Source organism: Penicillium lagena (assembly GCF_028827675.1).
Source record: "Penicillium lagena strain IBT 129212 chromosome Unknown utg000001l_segment0_segment0, whole genome shotgun sequence".
Lineage (NCBI taxonomy): Eukaryota > Fungi > Ascomycota > Eurotiomycetes > Eurotiales > Aspergillaceae > Penicillium > Penicillium lagena.
In genome coordinates, this window is record NW_026623222.1 from 2917296 (window position 1) to 2940080 (window position 22785).

At 51.0% G+C, this 22785-nt stretch overlaps 10 protein-coding genes across 10 annotated transcripts; 5 read left to right on the plus strand and 5 right to left on the minus strand.

Annotated features, from left to right (window-relative positions):
- Nucleotides 1–1515: 1515 nt before the first annotated feature.
- N7510_001261 (senescence-associated domain-containing protein) lies at nucleotides 1516–3101 on the minus strand (the record flags this gene model as incomplete). Its single annotated transcript, XM_056973188.1, has 2 exons — nucleotides 1516–2417; nucleotides 2477–3101. 2 exons carry the CDS (start codon nucleotides 3099–3101, stop codon nucleotides 1516–1518), a joined length of 1527 nt encoding a protein of 508 aa, XP_056838305.1.
- Nucleotides 3102–4128: 1027 nt separating this feature from the next.
- N7510_001262 (serine hydrolase domain-containing protein) lies at nucleotides 4129–5301 on the plus strand (the record flags this gene model as incomplete). The annotated part of the gene is made up of 1 exon (XM_056973189.1): nucleotides 4129–5301. The coding sequence occupies one exon, from the start codon at nucleotides 4129–4131 to the stop codon at nucleotides 5299–5301; it is 1173 nt and encodes a 390-aa protein (XP_056838306.1).
- Nucleotides 5302–8822: 3521 nt separating this feature from the next.
- Nucleotides 8823–9128, minus strand: N7510_001263 (uncharacterized protein; the record flags this gene model as incomplete). Its single annotated transcript, XM_056973190.1, has 1 exon — nucleotides 8823–9128. One exon carries the CDS (start codon nucleotides 9126–9128, stop codon nucleotides 8823–8825), a length of 306 nt encoding a protein of 101 aa, XP_056838307.1.
- Nucleotides 9129–10365: 1237 nt separating this feature from the next.
- N7510_001264 (Ldh family oxidoreductase) lies at nucleotides 10366–11460 on the minus strand (the record flags this gene model as incomplete). Its single annotated transcript, XM_056973191.1, has 1 exon — nucleotides 10366–11460. The coding sequence occupies one exon, from the start codon at nucleotides 11458–11460 to the stop codon at nucleotides 10366–10368; it is 1095 nt and encodes a 364-aa protein (XP_056838308.1).
- A 793-nt stretch (nucleotides 11461–12253) lies between these two features.
- On the plus strand, nucleotides 12254–12946 carry N7510_001265 (SIMPL domain-containing protein; the record flags this gene model as incomplete). The annotated part of the gene is made up of 1 exon (XM_056973192.1): nucleotides 12254–12946. One exon carries the CDS (start codon nucleotides 12254–12256, stop codon nucleotides 12944–12946), a length of 693 nt encoding a protein of 230 aa, XP_056838309.1.
- A 209-nt stretch (nucleotides 12947–13155) lies between these two features.
- On the minus strand, nucleotides 13156–13593 carry N7510_001266 (Dabb family protein; the record flags this gene model as incomplete). Its single annotated transcript, XM_056973193.1, has 3 exons — nucleotides 13156–13249; nucleotides 13298–13526; nucleotides 13575–13593. The coding sequence occupies 3 exons, from the start codon at nucleotides 13591–13593 to the stop codon at nucleotides 13156–13158; spliced, it is 342 nt and encodes a 113-aa protein (XP_056838310.1).
- Nucleotides 13594–13828: 235 nt separating this feature from the next.
- N7510_001267 (Zn(II)2Cys6 transcription factor) lies at nucleotides 13829–16014 on the plus strand (the record flags this gene model as incomplete). The annotated part of the gene is made up of 3 exons (XM_056973194.1): nucleotides 13829–13980; nucleotides 14031–15009; nucleotides 15061–16014. The coding sequence occupies 3 exons, from the start codon at nucleotides 13829–13831 to the stop codon at nucleotides 16012–16014; spliced, it is 2085 nt and encodes a 694-aa protein (XP_056838311.1).
- Nucleotides 16015–16373: 359 nt separating this feature from the next.
- Nucleotides 16374–17809, plus strand: N7510_001268 (acyl-CoA dehydrogenase; the record flags this gene model as incomplete). Its single annotated transcript, XM_056973195.1, has 3 exons — nucleotides 16374–16471; nucleotides 16542–17390; nucleotides 17443–17809. The coding sequence occupies 3 exons, from the start codon at nucleotides 16374–16376 to the stop codon at nucleotides 17807–17809; spliced, it is 1314 nt and encodes a 437-aa protein (XP_056838312.1).
- A 580-nt stretch (nucleotides 17810–18389) lies between these two features.
- Nucleotides 18390–19348, plus strand: N7510_001269 (uncharacterized protein; the record flags this gene model as incomplete). Its single annotated transcript, XM_056973196.1, has 3 exons — nucleotides 18390–18794; nucleotides 18858–19065; nucleotides 19140–19348. The coding sequence occupies 3 exons, from the start codon at nucleotides 18390–18392 to the stop codon at nucleotides 19346–19348; spliced, it is 822 nt and encodes a 273-aa protein (XP_056838313.1).
- A 193-nt stretch (nucleotides 19349–19541) lies between these two features.
- On the minus strand, nucleotides 19542–22682 carry N7510_001270 (glycoside hydrolase family 31 protein; the record flags this gene model as incomplete). The annotated part of the gene is made up of 2 exons (XM_056973197.1): nucleotides 19542–22429; nucleotides 22478–22682. 2 exons carry the CDS (start codon nucleotides 22680–22682, stop codon nucleotides 19542–19544), a joined length of 3093 nt encoding a protein of 1030 aa, XP_056838314.1.
- Nucleotides 22683–22785: the final 103 nt, after the last annotated feature.

Here is a 22785-nt window from a genome sequence, read left to right on the forward strand (position 1 = left end):
AAGAATGTGGAAAAATGCCCCAGGATATCAAGCATGAGGGAGACTGACAGGTCACAATCGATCGGAAGAATTTCTCATACACCAATGGATGCAATGGAGAAGCCGCAGCAGCGATCAGGGTGAACGAAAACGCAGAGCGCGACCGGGACCAGCGAACGACGCGTCAAAACAAGAACCGAAAGAAAGAAAGAAAGAAAACAGAAACCAAAGAGACCGGTGGAGATTCCCCCTTCCTAGACGACAAAAGTGCCACGGCAAACGCTGCAGGTGTCTTAGACGCGATTGCGACTCAGCGATTGCTCAATGGGCATCGTCGAGGGGCGGGAAACAGGGGGAGGAAGGGCGGCGGAGAAGAAAAGGGGGAAGGTGTTGGCGGATACAAACACAACAAAAGAACCCCCGGCAACGAAAGGAAAAGAAAGGAAAGGAAATCGGCCGATGATGGAGAGAAGGGGAGGGAAGAGAGAAGAGGGAAAGGAAGAGGGCGAGAGAGGGAGCGAGAGGGAGGGAAGGAGAAGGAGAAGCGATCCGAGCCAGGGAGGGAGCGCCTTAGTGCCGGTTAGTCTGGGGAGAGAGGGTCCGAGTTGGGATGGATTGTTTACTCTCAGGCACACTCGGTAGTGGTGGACGATAACGGCCGAGTATGATCAATCGACCAAGTCCGACACTGCTAAAATGATCAGTCGACGCTTGCATAGCAGGATGCCTCCCTTGCCTCGATTGTCCGACCGAGGCCTACGTCGGTGTACATGTGTCTGATGCAGGGCCAGACTCTGATTGCACTGACCACGTACTCGAATGAAACAGCAAGAAGCAATCCAGTGAGAATAACATTTACCCTAATCGTCACCGTAATCATCACCATCACCACATAAAAGGGGCATCGTCAGGGCTGCACCGGCGGTTTCACAGTGGTGCAGTGGACACCGGGGCCGATCGTCATCTGGATGGCCGAACTGGTCGATTGTTTTCTTTCGAGGTTCTGCTAAGCTCGCTAGCTAGTCTAATTGCCAATAATAGTTCTGGGCTTCATCGAATGAATCATCCCAATAGACAACTTCCGCATATCTTCTTCAGATATCCCGATCGATTTTGCATGACCCGCAACCCACGGGAGCCAGCGCGGCCGACCCAGCGGGTCCCCCGATACCGATCCTTGGCGTGTGAGCGTCATCTGTTCAGTGTTGTGGGCCACAACGGACAACTGTCAAAGCGGCTGATGGCTGATGCGTTGGCACGCTGGCTGTCTGACCAATATGAATTGCATAACGCCCTGATCGATCGGCGATCCAGGGCCAATGGGTGATGAGCTGGTCAACGGCCGGGCGGGCTACTGGATTAGGGTTAAGTAGCCGCCAATGCAATTGGGGGCGCGTAGCTCTGCCGAAACAAGGATTCTGATTTCCTCACTGCACTGCAAAATCAACGCAGAACATACAGACAAACAAAGAAGAAAGTTGCCGCCCTGGAATTTGCTATGGACCCGCTAACCACCGAACGAATCAACCAAGTGAACTATCGCTTGCTCCCCGACAGAGGCGTCCCGCCCAACGACAGCGTTCCCGAAGCATCGTACGCAGGAGGCGGCGTGGGATTCGGTGATGGACGGCGGGCGACTGGGTCCGCTGCCGCTCTCAGGCCCGAAGGACCACTTTCCATCTCGGGGTGAGCACCAGAGGGGCCCTGTCCGCCATCACCGCCGCCGACAACCACCTGCTGTCCGTCGCGCATGCGGCCCACCACCATGCCCTTCGCCACGGACTTGAGCAGCGCGCGCCGGCTGACTCCGCTGGCGTCAATGTAGACCAGACCCACGTTCTTAATGCCGCCTGTGAGGCTGGAGGCGACGCTGCCGGCTTCTGCGCCGTAGCGATGGCCGACCATCGAGCTGGCGGCCGCAGTTCCGGAATACAAGATTGTGCGTGCGCTCTGCTCGAGGCCGTCGGCGAGCGTGGAGAAGGCGATCATTGACTTGTTCAGCACGCCGGGCTTATAGTCTAGTGGTGGATTGCTCTTGTCGAAGCGCTTCTTGTTCGAATCCTTCTCCTTGCTCCGCAGAGTTGCGCCAAGGTTCTGCGCAACCTTGCCGACTTGTCCGACGGTCCGGGAGGAGAGATCCGCTGCGCCGTTCGAGAAGGTCCCGATCTTGCGAATGCGTGTATGGGTGGTCTCGGAGAAGGTCAATGGCTTCGGGTTCGGTTTGGTCTTCTTTGCGAAGCTCTCGGCTCCGCTGGCAATGACATTGGCTAGTTTCGATGTGCCGGTGACTACGAGGCGGGATGCCATGGCTGATGTCTGGACAATGGTCGAGTCCTGGTACGCTGGATGCCGGGACATGGCCAGATATTCTTCCGACACGTTGCTCACACTGACTTGGTTGCCTTCTCCATCGGAGGGCAGTTCGATTGTCACCGGTCCTGCAGGACGAAAGGCTGTTAGCTGCGAATAATGATGTCTGTCCCTAAGATATACTCACTCTTCGATCCGTGCTTCACATCCGGGTCCTCCACCAGGTTATACCCCTCTCCCAGCTCGCCGACCACGCTTCCGTCCTCCTCGTCCACCAACACGATCTGGCCGTGCCCTGTCTCGGGACTGACATCCGTATCCGACGATATATATCCTTCACCCGGCTTGTAGTCGGCGGGGTTGTATGCAGCATGTACACGACCCTTGGGCGGCGCGGCGCGCTCCAGGAAGGCAGTACACTGTGCCAAGATCGTCTCAAACGTATCGATTTCATCTTGTGTCACCTTATCGGGCCCTGTGCCCATGCTAGGGAATTGGATGCGAATGAAGGCGCCCGCGTCTGGTGCCATATCCCAGCGGGGGATCAGGTAGCTGGTAGGCGGTTGGTGGTAGATCTGGGTGGTAGCGGGCAGGGCCAGGTCTAGCTCGGGAGGGAGGTACAAGTGAAGATAGAAGTCCTCCTCTGGTGTCTCGGTGCCTGATGTCATTGATGTCGGGGTGTTGGTAGGGACCATTAGCAAGGACAGAGTCTGAGGGCCTGATGGCGTGAGTTCCTGCTCTTCGCCATCTTGTAGGTGGAATGCGCGAATGTTGTTGACGCTGTACAGCAGGCGGGGATCGTGTGTCGCCATGGTTAACGGTGGAGGGGCGAGTGTCTCGGCCAGGAAGTGTTTGTTGATAAGGCGGATAAGGCGATGACGTCGTAGGCCGGATTCACTGCGCACCCAAGAAGAAAACCGGAGTATGGGAGAACAGCCCAGTCAAAGATATGACAGAAACAAGAACAGCCAAGGCCAAGGAGGGGTTTTGTACTTCCCTGGGCGCTTAGATAACACCCGCCACAACGGTGCACTGCCACATTCACCATTCCTGTTTCCCCATTTGCCCTATTCATCACCAGTGGGGGTGGCCCTCCAGATCCTGTCCGATCTGCATTTGAAGAGCCCCCAGCGCCCACGACCTGTTCGAGATCACCCCCAAAGCCTCCAAACTAGCCCTCCTAGGCGATATCGGCGTCGTGAAAGACGCCGGAATACTCATCTTTACGCCAGTTTTGTGGAAGGAGAAAGGGGGAAACAGGTTTTTAGCAACCAGCGTGGGTATTATCTTGCGTAGTTGGAGGGGTTTGGTCCGAAGATGGTTGTTGATGTTTGAATGGGAATATCGGCGTGCTGGTCGTACATATTGGGTTCATACTTGCGCCCAACAGCACCGCTCCGACATAATACATAATGCTTCTACGAACCCGTAGTAATGTTTTCGATTAAGACAAAACAGTTGCAAAGATCAACAGTTACAGCGATATTCGAAATCAGATATACCAAGATCCTCACACGGAGTTCTTCCCGAACCCTAACCTGAAACACGCTATATCCCAACGTGGTGTAGTCGTAAATCCTCCGCTTCCCAGAATAGATGTCGTATTTTACATGACGTTAGCGAGACTTTTGCAGGATCTATATTACACGAAAGTGCTATACGCTTGCTGCCTGCGTGCCCTCTCCTTGGCTGCTGTCGACCCCCCAACCAGAAGCTTTCTCCCCTTTACTTTTCTCAACGATTCGTACTTCGCTCTCTCAGTTCTCTCCATTGCTATTATATTCCACAGTCAACTTTTACTCTTTCTTTTCATCCCACACCTGAAACAACTGCTACGCCATGGCTGAGCTGCACGGTTCCTGTCATCCTGCTTTCAACTCAGTGCGAGACCTTTTGCAGCAAAAGATTGCTGATGGTGGTGAAGCGGGTGCTTCCCTATGTATCAATATCGACGGCCAAGATGTCGTAGATCTCTGGGGTGGCTATGCAGATGCAAGCTCGAGCAAGCCGTGGGAAAAAGACACTATCACTGGAATTTGGTCCTCCACCAAGATTCTCACTATCCTGGCCGCTCACATCCTTGTTGATCGGGGTCTTTTGGATGTCAATGAGCCAGTGGCGAAATATTGGCCTGAATTCGCAGCAAACGGCAAAGAGAATGTTAAGGTCTCCCATATTCTAAGCCATACCTCTGGAGTTGTTGCCTTTGATGGGGGAATTACTATTGAAGAAATGCAAGATGAGCAAAAAGCAGCTCAGCGCCTTGCTGAACAAGCTCCTTGGTTTACTCCAGGATCGCAGAGCGCATACCAATACACCAACTATGGTCTTCTGGTGGGTACGATTGTCCATCGGATCACAGGAAAGTCCCTGGCCCAGTTCATCAGCGAGGAGATCACTACACCTTTAGGGGCTGACTTCCAGCTTGGTGTCTCCGAGAAAGATGAGGCTAGGACTGCTGATACCATCCCGTTCCCACCGGATGCTATTCCTTCTGCAGAGGGCCTTGATCCTACCACTAGTATCCTACTTCGGTCTCTCATAGGATCTTTGATGGATGCTTCAACTCCCAACAACCCTATATTCCGAAAGTCTCAGAATGGGGCTATGGGGGGATTTTCCAATGCACGTGCCCTAGCATCTGTCGGTTCTATTGTTGCTCTTGACGGTACCGTCAATGATAGACAGTATCTTACTTCCCACACTATTGATGAGATGTTAAAGGAACAAATCAGATCAGCTGATCCAAACATCATGACGAACTCACGCTTCGCCCTCGGCCTTTCACTGCCAGCTACCGACGGCGTGTTGCCTTATATTCCTGACGAGGATGGAATTTGCTTCTGGGGTGGTTTTGGTGGATCTGCCGTCGTCATGGATCGCAGCCGGAGAATGACTATATCATACATCATGAACAAGATGGAATTTCGGGTGGTTGGTAATTCTCGGTTTGATGTCTATTTCCCCGAGATTTACAAGGCTTTTGAGAAGTACAACAAGCCTTCACCGTAGATTTGGGGCGGGGAGAGGGGGTGCGGAGGAAGAGGGGCCGAAGAGTCTACCTGCTACTTAGCTACACTTTTACCTCCTAGCAAAACCTCCTTTTGGTACTATAGATCCAGGTCTAACCCTAATGTATGTGTAGTGCGTATCATTGTGATAGGACGATACCATAAAATACAGGTGCTCCAACAAAATTTGGGGGCCGTTTAGCAAACTTGATGCGACTGTACATTGGGGGCGAGGGGGCCAAAACGAGAAGATCACATAGCCTATATAGCAAGAGCGTTAAGCGATCAGGGGCAACCTATAGACAACACTTGTCATTATCATATATACTCGCCCCCAAGTCGTCAGCTGTTGTGGTTCCTCCCCGTCGTAAGGAAATTTGATCGGACTCTACCTTGATGAGATGGTTGTCTTCCTTAGGGATTAGTTCCACACCCTGGCCACAACCTCCAGCATTAGAGGATCCCTTGTCGCCGAAGGTTAGTCGAAAAAGACTGCTCGGTAGCAAGTTAGGAGCGAGATTGCGACTTACTAGAATACAGCTCGCACAATTTATTAGAATTTCAGTCAATTTACCTGGTGTACGTTGATGAATTTGGATGAGATAAAAGAGTTAGATTCAGGCGAATAGGCTGGTGTTACTGTTTTGAGTAGATGCGTAGTTACTAGATGTAGCATTTTGTGAGGGCCCCTGAGCTGTTTAGTATTGTTGCTATGTTTGTTTTGGAACGGTTGGGTGGAGGTGGTTTGTCGGGGTGGAGATACCTTGGTGGGACACAGCATCAACCCTTTTGGATCGGAGTCTACACTAAAGCCCTCCAGACCTCCTTACCTGCTACATTTCTAGCCGCGCTGTTTCTATATGTATGAAGTCCAATTTTTATTGCAGGTCATGAGATAATCTATATAGCTGAAGCTACATTATATACGAGGCAAGCTCCAACAATGTTTGTCTGTCGCTGTGCGCGGAAAAGTACGGTGAAAAGATGCTATATAAGGTTGATGAATGCACACTGCGGAATGGGCGCCTGGTGTGCTGCAGGAAGAGGCTGAAGCAGCTGCCCCTGGCCCTTCTCATCGACGCCCTATGATGATCAGGGCTGGGGGCTAATAATGAGTATCCACCGAAGGCCAAAGAATATATCGAGACCCACTGGCAATGTATTGATTGCGGGCTGAAGGAATTTAAGCTCCACTGAGATACTTGTAACACGCCAATCGGAATGTCTTGTAGAGTAGGCAAGCTTCCTCAAGGAACAACCACCCTTATGAATAGTTGAAGCTCTTAGTTACTCGCTCGCCTCTAAGCTTGTGTATTGGTGCTAGGATGATCCTGCTAGAGCGGACTGAAATAGAAAAAGGGGGGCTTGTGGTGGAATGAGCCCTTCCAGAATAGCTGTGGACCCTTGGACCACATGTTGGGGCCGGCCCTGATTTAAACCTCAACCACTTACCTTGCCGAAGTGCAAATTTTCGTCAGAGCTCTATTTCCTCTCCATCACAGCCGAAGGCGCCATCAGTAGAATTAAATCATTTTCTCTAGAATCAAATAAATTTCTCTCAAGGCTTTACCACCACGGTGTGGTTGTAAGGAGTTGGGTTCTACGAGATTTCATTCTTCGGCAGCATGACCCTAAGTTCAAAGTTGTACCAGCTTCGAAGGCACGAAACATGAAGGAGAGGATAGGCATCATGGGACATTTAACAAATGTTTATCTCAATCAGGAATCGCTTATGCACTCTAATCTTAAGAAGCGTTTATCGCAATCTCGAAGGACAACGACGTCTTCGCAAGGATCAGGATCGGAATCCCAAACGTGCCGATAAGGCACTACTGTTCCAGAATGCTATCTACTTCGAACGTTTCGGGGTGTACTCTCACAGTGTGTGTGTCCATCACGTGATTAGGATTTGAATGAGTGTCTCGACATTTCTGGCATGGAAGGTAATAACGGTCGTCCCTATAAACACCTTTACGAAACCTCGGCTTCTTCGAGAACCGATGGCAAAAGCTCGACGAACACTGCAGACCTAGGGCCAATTCCAGGCGTGACGTCTTAATATCGTGGATTATCTGCATTCCCCTGAGATAGTTCAATCCCCTGGGAGGATTACTGCTGAAGGATCGTGCTGATCCGCATTCCAGGAACTAAACCGAATTTTACCCGTTGTGGTTAAGCGCAGGCCCCGTGGCGCACACTGGCGCAGATCCGGGGCCAACTACTTTTGGTCATTGCCTCACACTATCAAAATCCTTTCCTGTTGGAAGGAGTCGAGGAATCTCTCAGTCACGTCTATAAATACGCCCGCCTGCACATCTCACATTGACTGTCATTCAACGGCAAGCTCCTTGATTCTTCTCGCGTTCACATTCAATTGCCTCTGGTAGGCCAGACCACAGCAACATCGTCTTTATACATCAACTATAAAGCTTTGTTTTTGTTTGATTATTCTCGAATAATCATTTCTGTTATCATCTTTTCTCCCTTCTTCTCACGATGAGGTACGCCGGCTTTGTCGCCGCCGGGCTTTTGGGCTCTGCTGTGGCCCTACCTGCCCAGCAGGTCGCTGTGGATCAGAACTCGCCATCTGGATCAGGAGCTGGTTCCCGTGATCGTACCGGCGCTGCTGGTGCTGGTACTGGCTCTGGTGATGTCGTTGGCTCTGGTGCTGGTCTCCGGGCGCCATCATCTAAGATTCCCATTGTTCCTGGTGCAACTCAAGTTCCCGGCTCGTACCCTGCTGGTGCTGGCAATCGTGCTGGTGCCGGTACTGGTACTGGTCCTGGTGATGTCGTTGGCTCTGGTGCTGGTCTCTGGCCGCCATCATCTACCCTTCCCATTGTTCCTGGTGCAACACATATTCCCGGCTCGTCCCCTGCTGGCCCTACCGATGCAGACCCCGCCGACGCAGACGCCAGCCTTATCCGCCAAATTGTGAAGAAGTTCTCATCTTTGCTCCAAGAATTGAGGGAGGTTGACCGTGGCATGTCCGGCTCGGCTGGGCCCGGTGCTCCTGCATCCACCCGTTTGCCCTCCCCATTCGGTACCCCCCGCCTCCCGTCTAGGCCACCGGGTGTCACTGCCAAACCTGGCGTGAGCGCTTTGACTGGAGATTCGGACAAGCCAGAGCAGGACGGTCTACAGAATGGCGTGTCCGAGGGTGCTCATCGCGAAACCGGTCCTAGGGAGAAGCGCGAGGAGAAAGGCGATTGCGGACCGAGTGGCAACTGTGATTACTTCCCTATGGGAGGCTACGAATCCACCGCGGGCCAGTCTGTGGCTCCCCTGCCAACGGTGACTAGCGCATTGCAGGATGCCTTTGATGCTGTGGCTGGAAATATAGATGCGAATGGTTTTCTCATGTCGATGTCGATGCCCATAGAGATTCTGCGCCGAGCGAACACCCTGGAGCATATTAACGGCAATAATGTGGGAGCAGGAAATGTACCTGCTCATGCAGCTGCTACTTCGACTCCTGAGCCTTCGACTCCTGCCCCCAGTGACCAGCCTTCGAAAAACGTCCTAAGCCACTCTGCACCTCCCACTCCCACTGGCTCTGGGTCTTCGGTCGTCTCCGGCGATGCTCATGGCGATAGCCACGAGAGCCACGGTAGTGGTTCTCAGGACGATTCTCATGGCGATAGCCACGAAGGCCATGATGGTGGTTCTCAGGACGATTCTCATGGCAGTGACACCAATGGTCATGGCAGTGGTCCTCAGGGCGGTCCTCATGGCGGTGACGCCAATGGGCATGGCAGTGGTCCTCAGGGCGGTCCTCATGGCGGTGACGCCAATGGTCATGGTAGTGGTCCTCATGGCGGCCCTCATGGTGGCCCTGGTGGTGCTCTTGGCGGCGGCGATGGTGGAAACAAGCCGACACCGACAGGCTCTACGGTCTTGCCATCCTCTTCGCCGTCTAGCACCACTACTCCAAAATTGATCCATGAAGCTCCTGCATCTGGCGGCGAGAGGCGACCTGCCGCTCCGGTGCTTCAAGAAGAAGCTCCTGGATCTGATCCCTCTGGTGAGGCACGACGACCTGACATTCACCGTGCGAACTAAAAGCATAGCTCTGCTCCCTCAAGTGCTTTGAACTTCCGCTATGACATTTTATGTCGACGCGATGCAAGTCAGAAGTAATCGAGATGGTAGAGTTTTGCTTAAACGATTTTTTTATATTTCAGACCAATTTTTTGTACGATTCTGATAGAAGGAGCGGCAGCTACTCGTGCCGCTGTTACTAAATATAAGTTTATACGTTCCGTGTCATGCGCCATCATTCTTCTACAATGTAACAATGATCAAGAAGAAAAGACATATGATATGAACTATCAAGATAAAAATACTCCTATAGCATATTATCCTTGCCTCCTTGGGTGTATAATCAACTCTACATACAAAACCATTAGCCAGATGGAATGTAGTACCATGACTGAGGTACTTTTGAATAGCCTACCTTCCCTCTATTTAGGAGAAGTGCTCAATAATAACTGAGGCGGTCATATCCAGTTGGTGACATCGCACCCCCGTTAAAGTGCACGAGCTCGTGTCCGCCATGGGTTGCACTGGACGAGGAGCAGATCGTCAACGCGGCGAGATTGCTAGCGCAGACAGCGCACGAGCAGGAAGTATCCATTACGCTGGCAGAGTATGAGAAATTGCTCACTCGTTTTTCTGGATGGTTTGACAGGCGCCGCAAACGCAAATGGTTCTGGCGGTCTGGGCGCGTGTTATTATTGCTTTTAAATTGGAAAATCGCCTCACTCCAGTGCAACTTTTGTGCATGTTAATGAGCTTGCTGTTGAGTCAATGGATATTGGAAGACTACTCACTTGTACTGTTGCTGAGGCGAGGAAGTAGATGTGGGAGAAGACGCTTGGGTATCGGATTATTGATGTTCATAAGGAGCGTCGCTCGAAACTTTGAATGGTAGAAAGGGTGGAAATTCGATTATATATCATGTTTAAGCTGTAACACAAATTTGATATTGTACATTGCGAGGCGTTACGCTGTGAAGACCGTGTTGGTTCAAGATAAATGATAGATAACCCAATTTATCCTGCATTTAGCTGTCGACCCGAGGCTGTACCTTCAAATGCGCAACGTTTACACGATCTGCCTCCTTATTCAAAGCCTCAATTTCCGCCTCGGCCAATGGAATTCCTTCCGATAACCGTTGCTCCTCAGTGATCATCTCAATTTCCCCAGGGAAATAAATTTGCTCCACACCAGCCGCCTTTTCGGAGTTGACGACCCGCTGATAGAGGTACTTCATCCTCGACTTGAACTCATCCATTGTCATAAAAAGATCCGGTTTGACGGCAATCAGAAAATGACCGACGTCAGCTGGTTTGGACGGGTCGTAGGGATTGGTAACATGGCCTGCGAACGCAGCCCCCGAGAACACGCCAGAGAAAACATCCATCATAATGGCCAAGGCGGAGCCTTTTGGTCCGCCCATCGGCAGCATGACACCTTCAAGAGCCTTTGCAGGGTCATCAGTCTGATTTCCCTCTCCATCAAGCGCCCAGTCCGTGGGAATCTTCTCGCCACGCCGAAGGGCCTTGTACACTTTGCCGCGAGCGGCCACAGACGGCGCCATGTCAAGAATGAACGGCCGCCGCGGGTTCTCAGAGGGAGCGCCACAGGCAATTGGCGACACGCCCATCAACTTCTCTTTGCCGCCCCAGACCGGCAGTGCGGGAGACGAGTTCGTAAATACCAGAGACATCATATCGGCGTCCAGCGCCTGCTTGACTAGCCAAGCCGACATACCGAAATGATTCGAATGCTTGATGGAGACCATCCCAATGCCGAACTGCTGCGCCATTTCGATTGCGCGCACCATCCCTGCATGCGCTGCGACGAATCCGAACCCGTTGCGGCCGTCGACCTGTGCTACGGCTGGCGTCACTTGCCGAAGCTCCGGGGTGATTGTGGCGTCTAGTGCTTTGCGGCGGATTCGTTCCATGTATGAAGGGATGCGATTGCTACCGTGGGTGTCGACGCCGCGCAGATCGGCTTGCACGAGGCAGTTGGCTACAATTCCCGCATGCTCAGTGGAGGTGCCATTGGCAACTAAAATTTGTTGCACGAATTCCTCGAGATCGGATGGTTGGACAAGGCGTAGAGATTTGACGTGCTCTGCGGAGGCGGTCATGCTGTGGAAGAGTTGGAGCCGTGTGGTTGAAAGGTGGAAGGTCGAGTATTGGTTGTTGGAGTATTTGTACCAATTACTCAAGGCGGATGGGTGCCGCATCGGAACTGTCCCGATGGTGGAGAATGGTCCGTGCGATGCTATTCCATGGAGAAACACGGTGTGGCTTCGATAAAGATAGTTGTTATTCTATTTAATCATCTATCCTGTTCTTACAAGGTTCTTTAAAGGCAGACGATCCAGCCTAGATCCGCTGCTCATCGCCCGGTCCTACAGAATACGAATCAGTAACCAGCTCACCGGGACCAAAAGAAGGCACACTCACTATAATGAACATCAGCATGAATATCAACGTAAACTTCACCATGGCACCATTGTACACACCACACAGGCCCCGTCGTCCACCCATGACATCCTTGACAATCTCACGGGCAAAATCTACAGGTGCTCTTATTCTGGACATCCTTCCCGAGGCCGAGCGCCTGGATCTCCGGGAGCGCCTTCTGATAGAGTGAGTTGTCGGGCAAGGTCAATCGTTTAAGTCTTATTCATGTTTCGTAGTATATTCATTGACTCATCAGATGTTCCCCTTGTTGAATTTCCATCATTCTTTATGATGTAAACAAGTGACTGCCCACCACTTATCAAACCGTTGGCTATTTAGTTGATTGTGAGCATTTCCGAGCCAAGTCTTCCACCATTGGGGGCCATGTCTCAGCCACATTTTCGAATAGCTTGGTATTTAACCCCGCGACTAGTCTTTCAGAAAAACAATAAGCAACTACCGAGCACAGTCATGGCGCCCTTAAAAATCACAGTGACTGGCACATCATCTATTTTCCGACACCCCGAACGCGGAATATTGACCATCAACGTCTCAGCTCGCGGCTTTGCACAGGAAGTCGTGGGGAAAGAAGCCACCGAGACTTTCAAAGAGCTACATCAGTTATTCCGAGATCTGTCGGCCAAAACAGAGGACGGTGAGGTGAAGCCTGATGCTGCTGTCATAAACTTCTCCGCTGGCCATCTGCGTACCTGGACAAGAGACACCAATGAAGAAAGGGGCCGGCAGAGGGAGCATCGCGCCGATATGAATATTCAAGTCGTCTTCCGTGACTTCACCAAAATGAGCGAGGTGGTCAGCAGTCTCGCTTGGCGTCCCAATGTGGAAATATCGGGCATCAATTGGCGCTTGACTGAAGACACGGAAAAAGCATTGGGCTCGGAGTCGCGAAAGGAGGCTATTCGCGATGCCATTAACAAAGCTAGGGATTACGCCGAGGTGGCTGGAGTTGAGGTCGTCCCCGTGGATATCCAGGAGAAGGCCACTCACTCGATGATAGCGACGAAGCGAGGACGGAGCATGGACGGAGGCCTCACTTCGTCACTTGCGGGTGGTGCTACCGATTATGAGAGTCAATCCCTGGATCTGACGCCTCACCAAATTCAGTTTACAAGCGCTGTAGTGGTGGAATTTATGGCGAAATAAGGAAATGGGATGCTCAACGGGTCAGTTTGTTACCAATACCTGAATACCAAACCCGTGCATGTCTGATCCACATAACATACCGATATGAATAGGAATGGACTGCTCAGGAAGCATTGGGTCTATTATCCAGATACTGTAGTGTAGTCATGCTATACAGAATTCAGAAATCATGACCCTGAGATTGTTTTTCTGCGAAGAGCCGATCGGATCTAAAAGCCCAGTAATGACTCATCTGCCTGGTCCACCTCAAAGTCAAAGCGGACAAGATCTTCCTTGTACGGAATAAAGAATTTACTCGTTACTCTAGATAAAGTTAGACATTGTATGGCCCCTTGGGCAGGAGAGTCTCACCTTTCATGCTCACTGCTTGCATGGTATGCATCCAAAGCCGCTCGGTCTTGGTGGTAGCTGACCAAGGAATAATGAAATCCTTTACTTTTTTCCACTGGAAATGTAATTGATGGCCCACCCACAATGAGTCTCTGGTCTTTGACAGAGGACAGAGATTTGAGTGTTTTGATCTGTGAGAGGAACTCTTGTTTGATTTTGTCGCCGACATCAGCGCGGAATTTGAATAGGACTATCCGAGCATTAGTTAGAGGACTCAAATAAGGGGTTTATTACCGACCTATGTGAACAATTGTCATTGTGTTTGATTTGAACTGATGTTGAGAAAAGGTAAATCAGGAAAGAGCGCTGCCTTTATACCGGGAAACTCGGATGTCTTCCGTTCGGCGGGACCGCCCCGCTTCTTCCCGTTATTCTCATCTTTGTCAAAGATTTCTTCTTTTATATTGCCAATTCATTGGTCTGTACTGTTAGTCACCTGCCATTCTTCTTTTCATTTCACAAATCAATTATCGTCATAAGTGTATGAGTTACATGGACTCCCCACGCCGTCCTCGGAACCCTGCCGCCTGCCGCCGCTGCCAGCGCCGGAAAATCCGCTGCAACGGAGCCCTGCCTCGATGCGGGTCATGCGCAAAGGCCAATGCCACTTGCATAAATGATGGCAAGCAGGAAGTCAGCCGCTCGTAAGTAAAAGCAAATTGACATAACAGACCTATCCGCTAACTGCAGTCAGATACATTGCCAATCTCCAGCAAAGAATACAAGAGCTAGAGTCATTGGTAAACGAACAGGGTTCAACCACCCAGCTCGAAAATAATCCCCAATTAAACGATTTTTCCCATATTGGAATCGCAGTGGATGGAGTCAATCAACATGACGAGACCGCAGTTTATAATTCTACAAATCGTCGATCACCAAGTCCACAGCAAAGTAATGCACAACCATCCCGGACAAGCTCTAGACAAGCCCATGAAATTGGCCTAGTATCTCTTTCTGCTGGAGGTGAACCCAGATACATTGGCCCTTCAAGTGGATACTTTCTCGCAAACCTCGTCTTCTCCAGTGCTGGGCGTCGAACACGTCCACAAAGGAACAGAGGCAATGTTAATGAGCCAATTTCCTTGTCAGCGGAGCTATTTAACAGCCCAGCATCATTGCCTACCCACAAGGAAGACGCCATCGAATTAACCTCGAAATATTTTGCTACTGTTCATCTCATCTACCCATTTCTGCATGAGCCATCTCACATGCAGCGGCTGGAGGAGATGTACTCAATCGGGGCAATTGCCCCCGACCCTTCGATGGCGTTTCATGTGTATATGGTGCTTGCAATAGCAGCGTCGGATCTATCTCGGCGTTTCAAGATCCGTCTTCCCGCCGAGGGATATTATACAGCCGCGACACAGTTCTTTGATCAGGCATATGCTGAAGGTACATTGGAAGGACTCCAGAGTTTGCTGCTTCTTATGGTCTATGCTCTACACAATCCGTCCTGCGGGGTCAATATATGGAGTCTCAATTATCAATGTCTGGGGTCACTAATTGATCTGGGCTTGCAACGCGATGTCCGTGCATCTTCGACGTTCCCCATATCCTTCCTACAGCAGGAGATGAGAACCCGGATCTTTTGGGTAGTGTATACGCTAGACCGAACACTTGGAACAATGATGGGACGGCCCATAGGTGTCCGGGATGAAGCATGTGAGCTCCGGGTAAGTTTCAAATTAAGCTGTGAAAGAATGTTTTGCTCACAATAATTTCAGTTCCCATCAGACATTTCAGACAGCTGTCTCACAGAGACAGTGGCTCGAGAGAGGACAAACGACAGCCCACCCTCACACATGACCTACTCCATTCACCTCTTCAAATTAGCGCGCATGAATTCCGAGATCAAGTATATTATGCACAGCATCTCCAGAGACGTTCCGCGTTATGCATTACCCCCAATTCCAGACATCCACCTCTGGCAATCCGACATGATAAAGCAGCTCGAGTCATGGCATTCGGAAATCCGTAGCTCAGCTGGCATGGAGTCAATCTCCAGGATCTGTGAGACAAAGTACCACGAGATGATGATTCTGGTTTTACGACCAAGCCCCGGCATTCCAGACCCTTCGGAGGAGTCCCTGTCACTGTGCTTCACACATGCAGTGGAGCTTGTTCGTGCCTTTGGTGAGCTCTACCGAGAAGAAGCACTTCTATACAGCCGGCTCATTGTGCACTCGCTCTTTCTGAGCACGTTGATTATACTTCATACCCTGTGGCGATTACCCCAGATCGCCGCGCGGGTTCAGATCGATGAGGTTGTTGCCGATACAGGGATCAGTTTGAATATTCTCAGCAGTATTGGAGAGTATTGGACTGAAGCCAAAAGGGCGAGGGATTGTATTCACGAACTGACGGGAGTTACTATCCAGCGCTTAGTCAAAGTGCGGAGTGCAGGGGCATCGTCTGCTGCACCTTGCTCAAGCAGAACCTTTTCTTCGAATACCATGGCCGGTAGCATCAGGCGGACACAAGATAAGGATGTGATTTTGGACGAGACAATTCAAGCTGATTCTGGTATGGGACCAATGACTAGCTTGCTAGATGGCGAAGACTTGAACACCGAATCTACGAGCTGGTTGAATGATCTGATGCCAGGAGGATTTATGAATTTTACTGGAGCGCCGAATTTTGATAGTCTCATGTGGGAAGTATATAGCGGCACACAATAAACATGAAGAGTTCAACAACGGGCAGGGCAAAAGCTCTTCGTTTGAAAAGAGATACTCTTGACACCCCACAATTAATAGCTCTACCACGGAAAAACAATAGCTGCTCCCATAATCATTCCTGCGGCAGTGATTCCAAGCACCGCACCAATTCCATTCCATGAAACTTGGTAGTCTACAACCAATCTTCTGCCTCAGGCATCAATTCTTAGGCCCCACCAATTGATCGTTTCCCCAGTCCGCCGCCGCTAGCCGAGGTTGTGCTACTCCCTTGTGATTCCCTCTTTCCTATGTTTTTGCTCTTTCTCTCTTCCACCAACTATTCGCTACTGCTGCACTGACTGCCCTTCCCCTCACTCTCAATGGCCTCCATCGCCCGTGCCCTGCGGCCCCTGTCGCGCACTGCCACCTCGGCCCGGCTGGGCCAGCGGCCACTAGCTAGCCGCGTGCCGCAGCAGAGGTATGATTAACACCGAAATTCTAGTCGGGGGGTTTAAGAGTACTCCATGCTAACCCATCGGGGCCAACAGTAAATATGCTTTCTCGACCACCTCCCGCCGGCGGGAGGTCGACCTGTCCAGCCTCACGCCCACCCCAATCAGCCTGCTCTCGGAGACGGAATCGCTGATGGCGGAGTCAGTGTCGAAATTCGCCCAGGAACAGATCGGCCCGAAGGTTCGGGACATGGACGAAGCCGAGACAATGGACCCGGCCGTGGTGGAGGGGCTATTCGAACAGGGTCTGATGAGCGTGGAGGTGCCGGAGGAGTTCGGCGGAGCGGGCATGAACTTCACGGCGGCAATTGTGGCCATCGAGGAGCTCGCACGCGTCGATCCCAGCGTCAGTGTGCTTGTGGATGTGCATAACACTCTTGTCAACACTGCTATCATGAAGTACGGTGACGCACAGGCCCACCGTACTTGGCTGCCTAAACTGGCTACCGGTACCGTCGGCTCGTTCTGCCTGTCTGAGCCGGCGTCTGGATCCGATGCTTTTGCTCTGCAGACTAAGGCCGAGAAGACTGCCGATGGCTACAAGCTTAATGGCTCCAAGATGTGGATCACCAACTCTATGGAGGCGGGTATCTTCATTGTCTTTGCCAACATCAATCCGTCCCAAGGCTACAAGGGTATCACTGCTTTCATCGTCGAGAAGGATACCCCTGGGTTTTCCATTGCCAAAAAGGAGAAGAAGCTCGGTATCCGGGCCAGCAGCACATGTGTGCTCAATTTCGACGATGTGGTCATTCCCAAGAGCAACCTGCTCGGTGAGGAGGGCCAGGGCTACAAGTATGCCATCAGCGTACTCAACGAGGGTCGCATTGGTATTGCCGCCCAAATGACAGGTCTAGCCCTTGGCGCATGGGAAAATGCCGCCAGGTATGTTTCGCTATCACCGTATTTGCATCCCCCGAGCTAACATGTGAAATAGCTATGTCTGGAACGACCGCCGCCAGTTCGGCCAGCTCATTGGCGAATTCCAAGGCATGCAGCACCAGATTGCGCAGGCGTACACAGAGATCGCTGCTGCCCGTGCGCTCGTTTACAACGCTGCGCGCAAGAAGGAAGCGGGCCAGGACTTCGTCCAGGACGCCGCCATGGCCAAGCTGTATGCGTCACAGGTTGCCGGCCGCGTGTCCGGCCAGGCTGTTGAGTGGATGGGCGGTATGGGCTTCGTGCGTGAGGGTATTGCTGAGAAGATGTTCCGCGACAGCAAGATCGGCGCCATCTATGAAGGTACCAGCAATATTCAGCTGCAGACAATCGCCAAACTTCTGCAGAAACAGTATACGAAATAGAGGCTCGTCGATCATGATTCTTGATGACTGCTTTTCTGTTCAAGAGCGCATTGCTGTATTTTCTTGATGTACAGTTTCCAAGAGTTGATAAGGTTGCAATCGATGATTTTAGATTGAAAATGATCGAAAACAAAAAAATTATCACGTTTCCGCACTAGCCTTATTCTTCCGATCCCCGCCGGAACGGAGTCGGACAAGGACACGGACCCGGACTCGGGGATTTTGAGGGGGCGCGTAACTCAGGACCCGCCGGTATCTCTCAACCTGCACGGCCCAAGTGCTGCGGCCCCTTCATTCTCGATCCTGGGAGTGGCCAAATACCAAAATGCAGAGCACAATGGAATGCTTTCTGTACCAATTTGGCTAGGGATTGGGGTCAATTTATTGATCCCGGGACCGAGTCTGCATCGTAAAGTGACACTATCTATATTTGTACCAGATGGCTATCACCGCCCTCCTGCCCCCTGAACAAGACCTCGCGCCGATAGAGTCCGATGACCGAATCTAGCGTCGACATATTTAAAGCTAGCAACAAGACTTTCTGTCTCTCTTCCACCCAAACCACTACCGTAAAATCAAAATGCCGGCTATTATTGACAGACTGAGCCGCGTCCTGCGGGACCCGTCCCTCGAAGGGTCTCAATATTTTCGCAACGCCCTTATCTTAGCTGCTTCCGTCGCGCTGGGGACAGCCATTATCCTCCCAACCGCAATCCGCGACTATCGCATTTTCAAATCCTACGGCCAGGGCGGACCCCCGAGCAATGTCCTCGGCTGGATTGTCGTGCGCGGCCTGTTCCAACCCTTAGGCCGGGAAATGTTCAGCACGGCCGAGTACGAACGTGCCGAACAGCAGCAACAAGGATTCCTGGCTCTATCGGCAGAGCAACTCAGCTCGAGGAGTGTGTCTGACCGACCTGTTGTAGGACCGCATGTTGCGCCGCAGAGGCAGTTGACGCAGATTCCGGATCCTGCCATTATGGATGTATGTTTATATCACTCAGCGGTGCTATCATTACAAATAGATTGATAGCTAACGATAACACAGATAATGCGTGAAGAATTCTTCACTTTCGCAAAGCGAAACACCCACATTGTCAAAGTGTCCGAGTCTCTGGCGGAGGGGCACACAGAAGCAATCTTCCTCGCTGATCATATGCCCGCCTCGCCGATTTTCAAAGCTACAAGAGGGGAGATAGCACATGTGCATACGGGCAAAGATCATTCATTGCACATGGTTCTGTCACCCGTTGATTGTATGTATTTCTACCTCATCCATTCCCTCAATTGGTTCCAAGTATCTATTTCTGATACTAACATAACTATCAAGGCAAAAAGCTTATCGAAGCAGGATGGGCCCAGCGTCACGCTTTCTCTGGTGCTTGGGCAATGTCTCTTTTGAGCTTTGGGGCACGATCAAATATTCCCTCCGAGTATATATTGATTTATGCGCCGCGTACGGAGGCGGAGGTTGAGACTATTATGGCTATCGTCGTGGCGAGTGTTAAGTTTGCTACTGGGACACATGACATAAGGTGATTGTATTTTGTCGGACTTTGTAGTCAAAGAGGAAGGTTGTTGGATAGCTAAATCTGTTTTTTTCTTTAACTCCCTTCGATGGATAAAACTCAACTCGTCCAATGGACTTGTTACGGCGGCGATCTAGACAGATGCCCCACCTTGAAACCCTGGAAGTTTCTAATAGGAATAGGCGGAGTCCGCTTGATATCACTCAACATTGATCAATGTTGACCGAAAACTTGTGTGTTAAGGGCAATTCCACACTTTGCGTTAGTGTTTGCTTTGCCGCATTGTGTCCGCCACACTTTGACTCGGCGACATCAAGCAGCTTGATTGCGGAGATCTTTACACCCGGTTGGTAGCCAAAACTGCCGTCCATTTCCAGGACACCCTTGTTATAGCTGAACTGAAGTAGACTGGTTTCGGTGGGCTCCAGAGAATCGCCGTCATCAAGATACAGGTCTCCCGAGGCACGCCCATGAGCATCAGGAGCGATGATGAGCTCAAAATCTTCTCGCCGGAGTGCTGTTGTTGTGTAGGCACTTTTGGCGCGCATGGCGATGATGTTGCCACCTCGGATGTACACAGGAATTTCAGAATATCCGACATTATTGCGAGTTATATTAGCTCCCTTTCCCTCGATCTTTTCAAAAGTGTCAAAGTCATAGAATGTGTCCTTTGGCATGTAGAAGGTCACGCTCGTCTCGTTAGGCGTCGTGACGGGACACACCAAGAAAGCATCGCCATGGAAGAACTGCAAGTCAATGGCGAAGGTGTTGGCATCATCGGGATACTCCCACATCAACGGAGTCAGCATCGGAGTGCCAGTTGTGCTCTGCCGGTGAAAGTTTGTGTACATGTAGTCGAGGAGCTTATATCGCGTGGCAATGGCTCCGCGAGCAGCATTCGCAACAATTGGCCATCGGTAAAATTCTTGGTATATGGTAGTCTCCTCTGCGTGGTTGCGGTAGAACGGATTCCATGCTCCGAGAACCGCCCAGCGCGCACAGAGGATGGGGTTGGTGTCGTAGTTGAAGCCGCAGACGTCGGAGCCTACCATTGGCACCTGGAACATGGCGACGAATTGGATCATCTGGATGATTTGGAGGCGGTAGTCGCTGTCAATGGAGCGGTTGTCTCCGAACCAGTGCCTGAGGATGAATGTTAGTTCTGGAAGAGAGGTTAGATACGGGTAAGGCTTACCCGACTCGAGCAGAATCGCCAGCATAAGTTGAACGCGTGATGCTGTGCAGAATGTGAGCAAGGACAGCTTCAAATTATCAACGTGTTCGAGAACTAACATAAGCGGCCTTTTCCCCGGTCGACGTTTTATCAACGAATTGCGACTACGTCTGCCCATCATGCTCCCGTAGAAATTATGGACATCGTACTCTGCTAGGCCATTGGCGTGGTGCAAGTTGGTCGGCAGGGTTTGTGAACTCAGTGGGCCGAAATAAGCTCCAATATCGTACGGCGGAGAGATCAGATCACGTCCCGGCAAACCCTGCATGGATCCTTTCGGGTCGGAAGAGCCGTCATCCCTTCTCACACGGTGTGACCGATTTAGAGCATATTGGGTTTCAGGGACGGCCACTGCGGTTGTATTAGGGACCGTCCAGTGATCTGAGACTGAAGCCACTGAGCCACAGTCTTTTGTTTGGATTGTCCGATTTTGTGCCTCGAATATGTAAAGACCCTCGTGTGTATAGAGAGGATACGAATATGTAACCTTTGAATTCGCAGGCAACTGAACCGTGAGATTCCAGGTCCCATTCGTGCCTTGCATGTCTGGCGCATAGAATGGCGTGTCGTTCCCTATCGATAACGCACTTCCAAGTAAGAGGAGGTCATCCCCGTTTGGAATCTCAGAGTCCACCATGAAAGTAACAGTAGCCATGCAATGCGGCTGAAAGTTCTCAGGAAATCCGGGAATCTTGTACGGCGAGTACATTCGCACCGGAGGTGGACGTGGCGGGTCCCGGCTCTCGATAGAAAACTGCTTTGGATCTGGGCATGGATAGTCGCAGAAGTTGGATGCCTCATTCATGTCTATCCAAAGCCCATCGATGTCCACACCGCTAGCAGCGTTGAAGAATGTGTCGAACTGCTGGTCCCAGAAGGCTTGTGCGTTGGGTGCAAACCAATCGGGGAAGTTAGTCGGTCCCGGCCAGACAACCCCTGTGTATAAGGTGCCATTGTCCTGCTTCATGAACGCGTCTTTGGCCATACCGTCGTGGAAGGGTGGATAGTCTCGAGAGGCGACGGCAGGGTCTACCATCATGATGTAGTGCTGGTCATGGTCATGAAGATAGTTGACGAACTGTTGCATTCTGCTCAAAGGAAATCGCAGCGGGTCCAAAGAGAATGTGGAACGGTAGTCCATATAGTCGATGTCGTTCCAGATAGTCTCCAACGGGATGTTTGCGGCACTGTAGTTTGCTACTACAGCGGCTGTCTCATAGGTGTCTTGGTAGCCATATCGACACTGATGGAAACCAAAGCCCCAGTACGGCATTAGAGTCGGATAGCCAATTATTTCAGCGAACTGGACTGAAACATCTTTTGGGCTTGGTCCAGAGAGGAAATAAAAGTCGAAAACGCCTCCAATAGTGTTATATTCCAGAAACTCTTCTGTATCCGCGCCAAGATTGATCTTCATCCCGTTTGAGTTGTGGAGATATACCGCATGAGTACCCTTGCTGCCGCGATGATCGTAGTAGATAGGATAAGAACCATACAAATTGGAATTTTGCGGCATGAATGGTTGACCAGAGTTCCAATCGACGTGCGAGTAGTTCTGAGGATCATGGCGGAAAGGATCCGAACTCTCGCCCAGGCCATAGATATTTGGATTACTGGGCAGCGAGGTTCGAAGCCTGAGATACTGTGACTCGAAAACGAGCGTCTGGCCGGTAGTGTTGAAGAGGACTTGGCCGTTGGACTTGCGAGTGACGGAAAACGAGAAGGGTGCGTGCTGCATAGAAAAGACCAAGTCTTCAGGTTCTGAGAACTTTTCAGACTCGGGCATTGCTAGCAAGTCATTGGGAATCTGATATACACGCTCATTGGCATCGTAAATTTTGATATGCAACCGATTCCCTTGCCGGTCGTTAGTTTACTGGACATTTGTTATCAACCAGTACCCACCTGTTTGGTATTCAACAAGCAGCTTCAAATCCTTAATGTCATCCCCATACGCGTTGCACGGGCTGCCGTCTAAAGTCAAATCCGCAGTTATTGTCTTGTCATAGTGCTTTACATTCGCGGCAGCGTACCCAGGACAGCTGCTTATGCCTTGAGCCAAGACAGCAGTTGTCCCCAAGGCGGCACCAAGCCAGAAGAAGCGCATCATGTTGGATTGCGTAAGAAGACTATCTTCGCCGGCCAAAAATTGTGTATATTTATTTTACCCCTTTATTTAACTATACATTGGGTGTTTTGTAACCTGCCCCTCC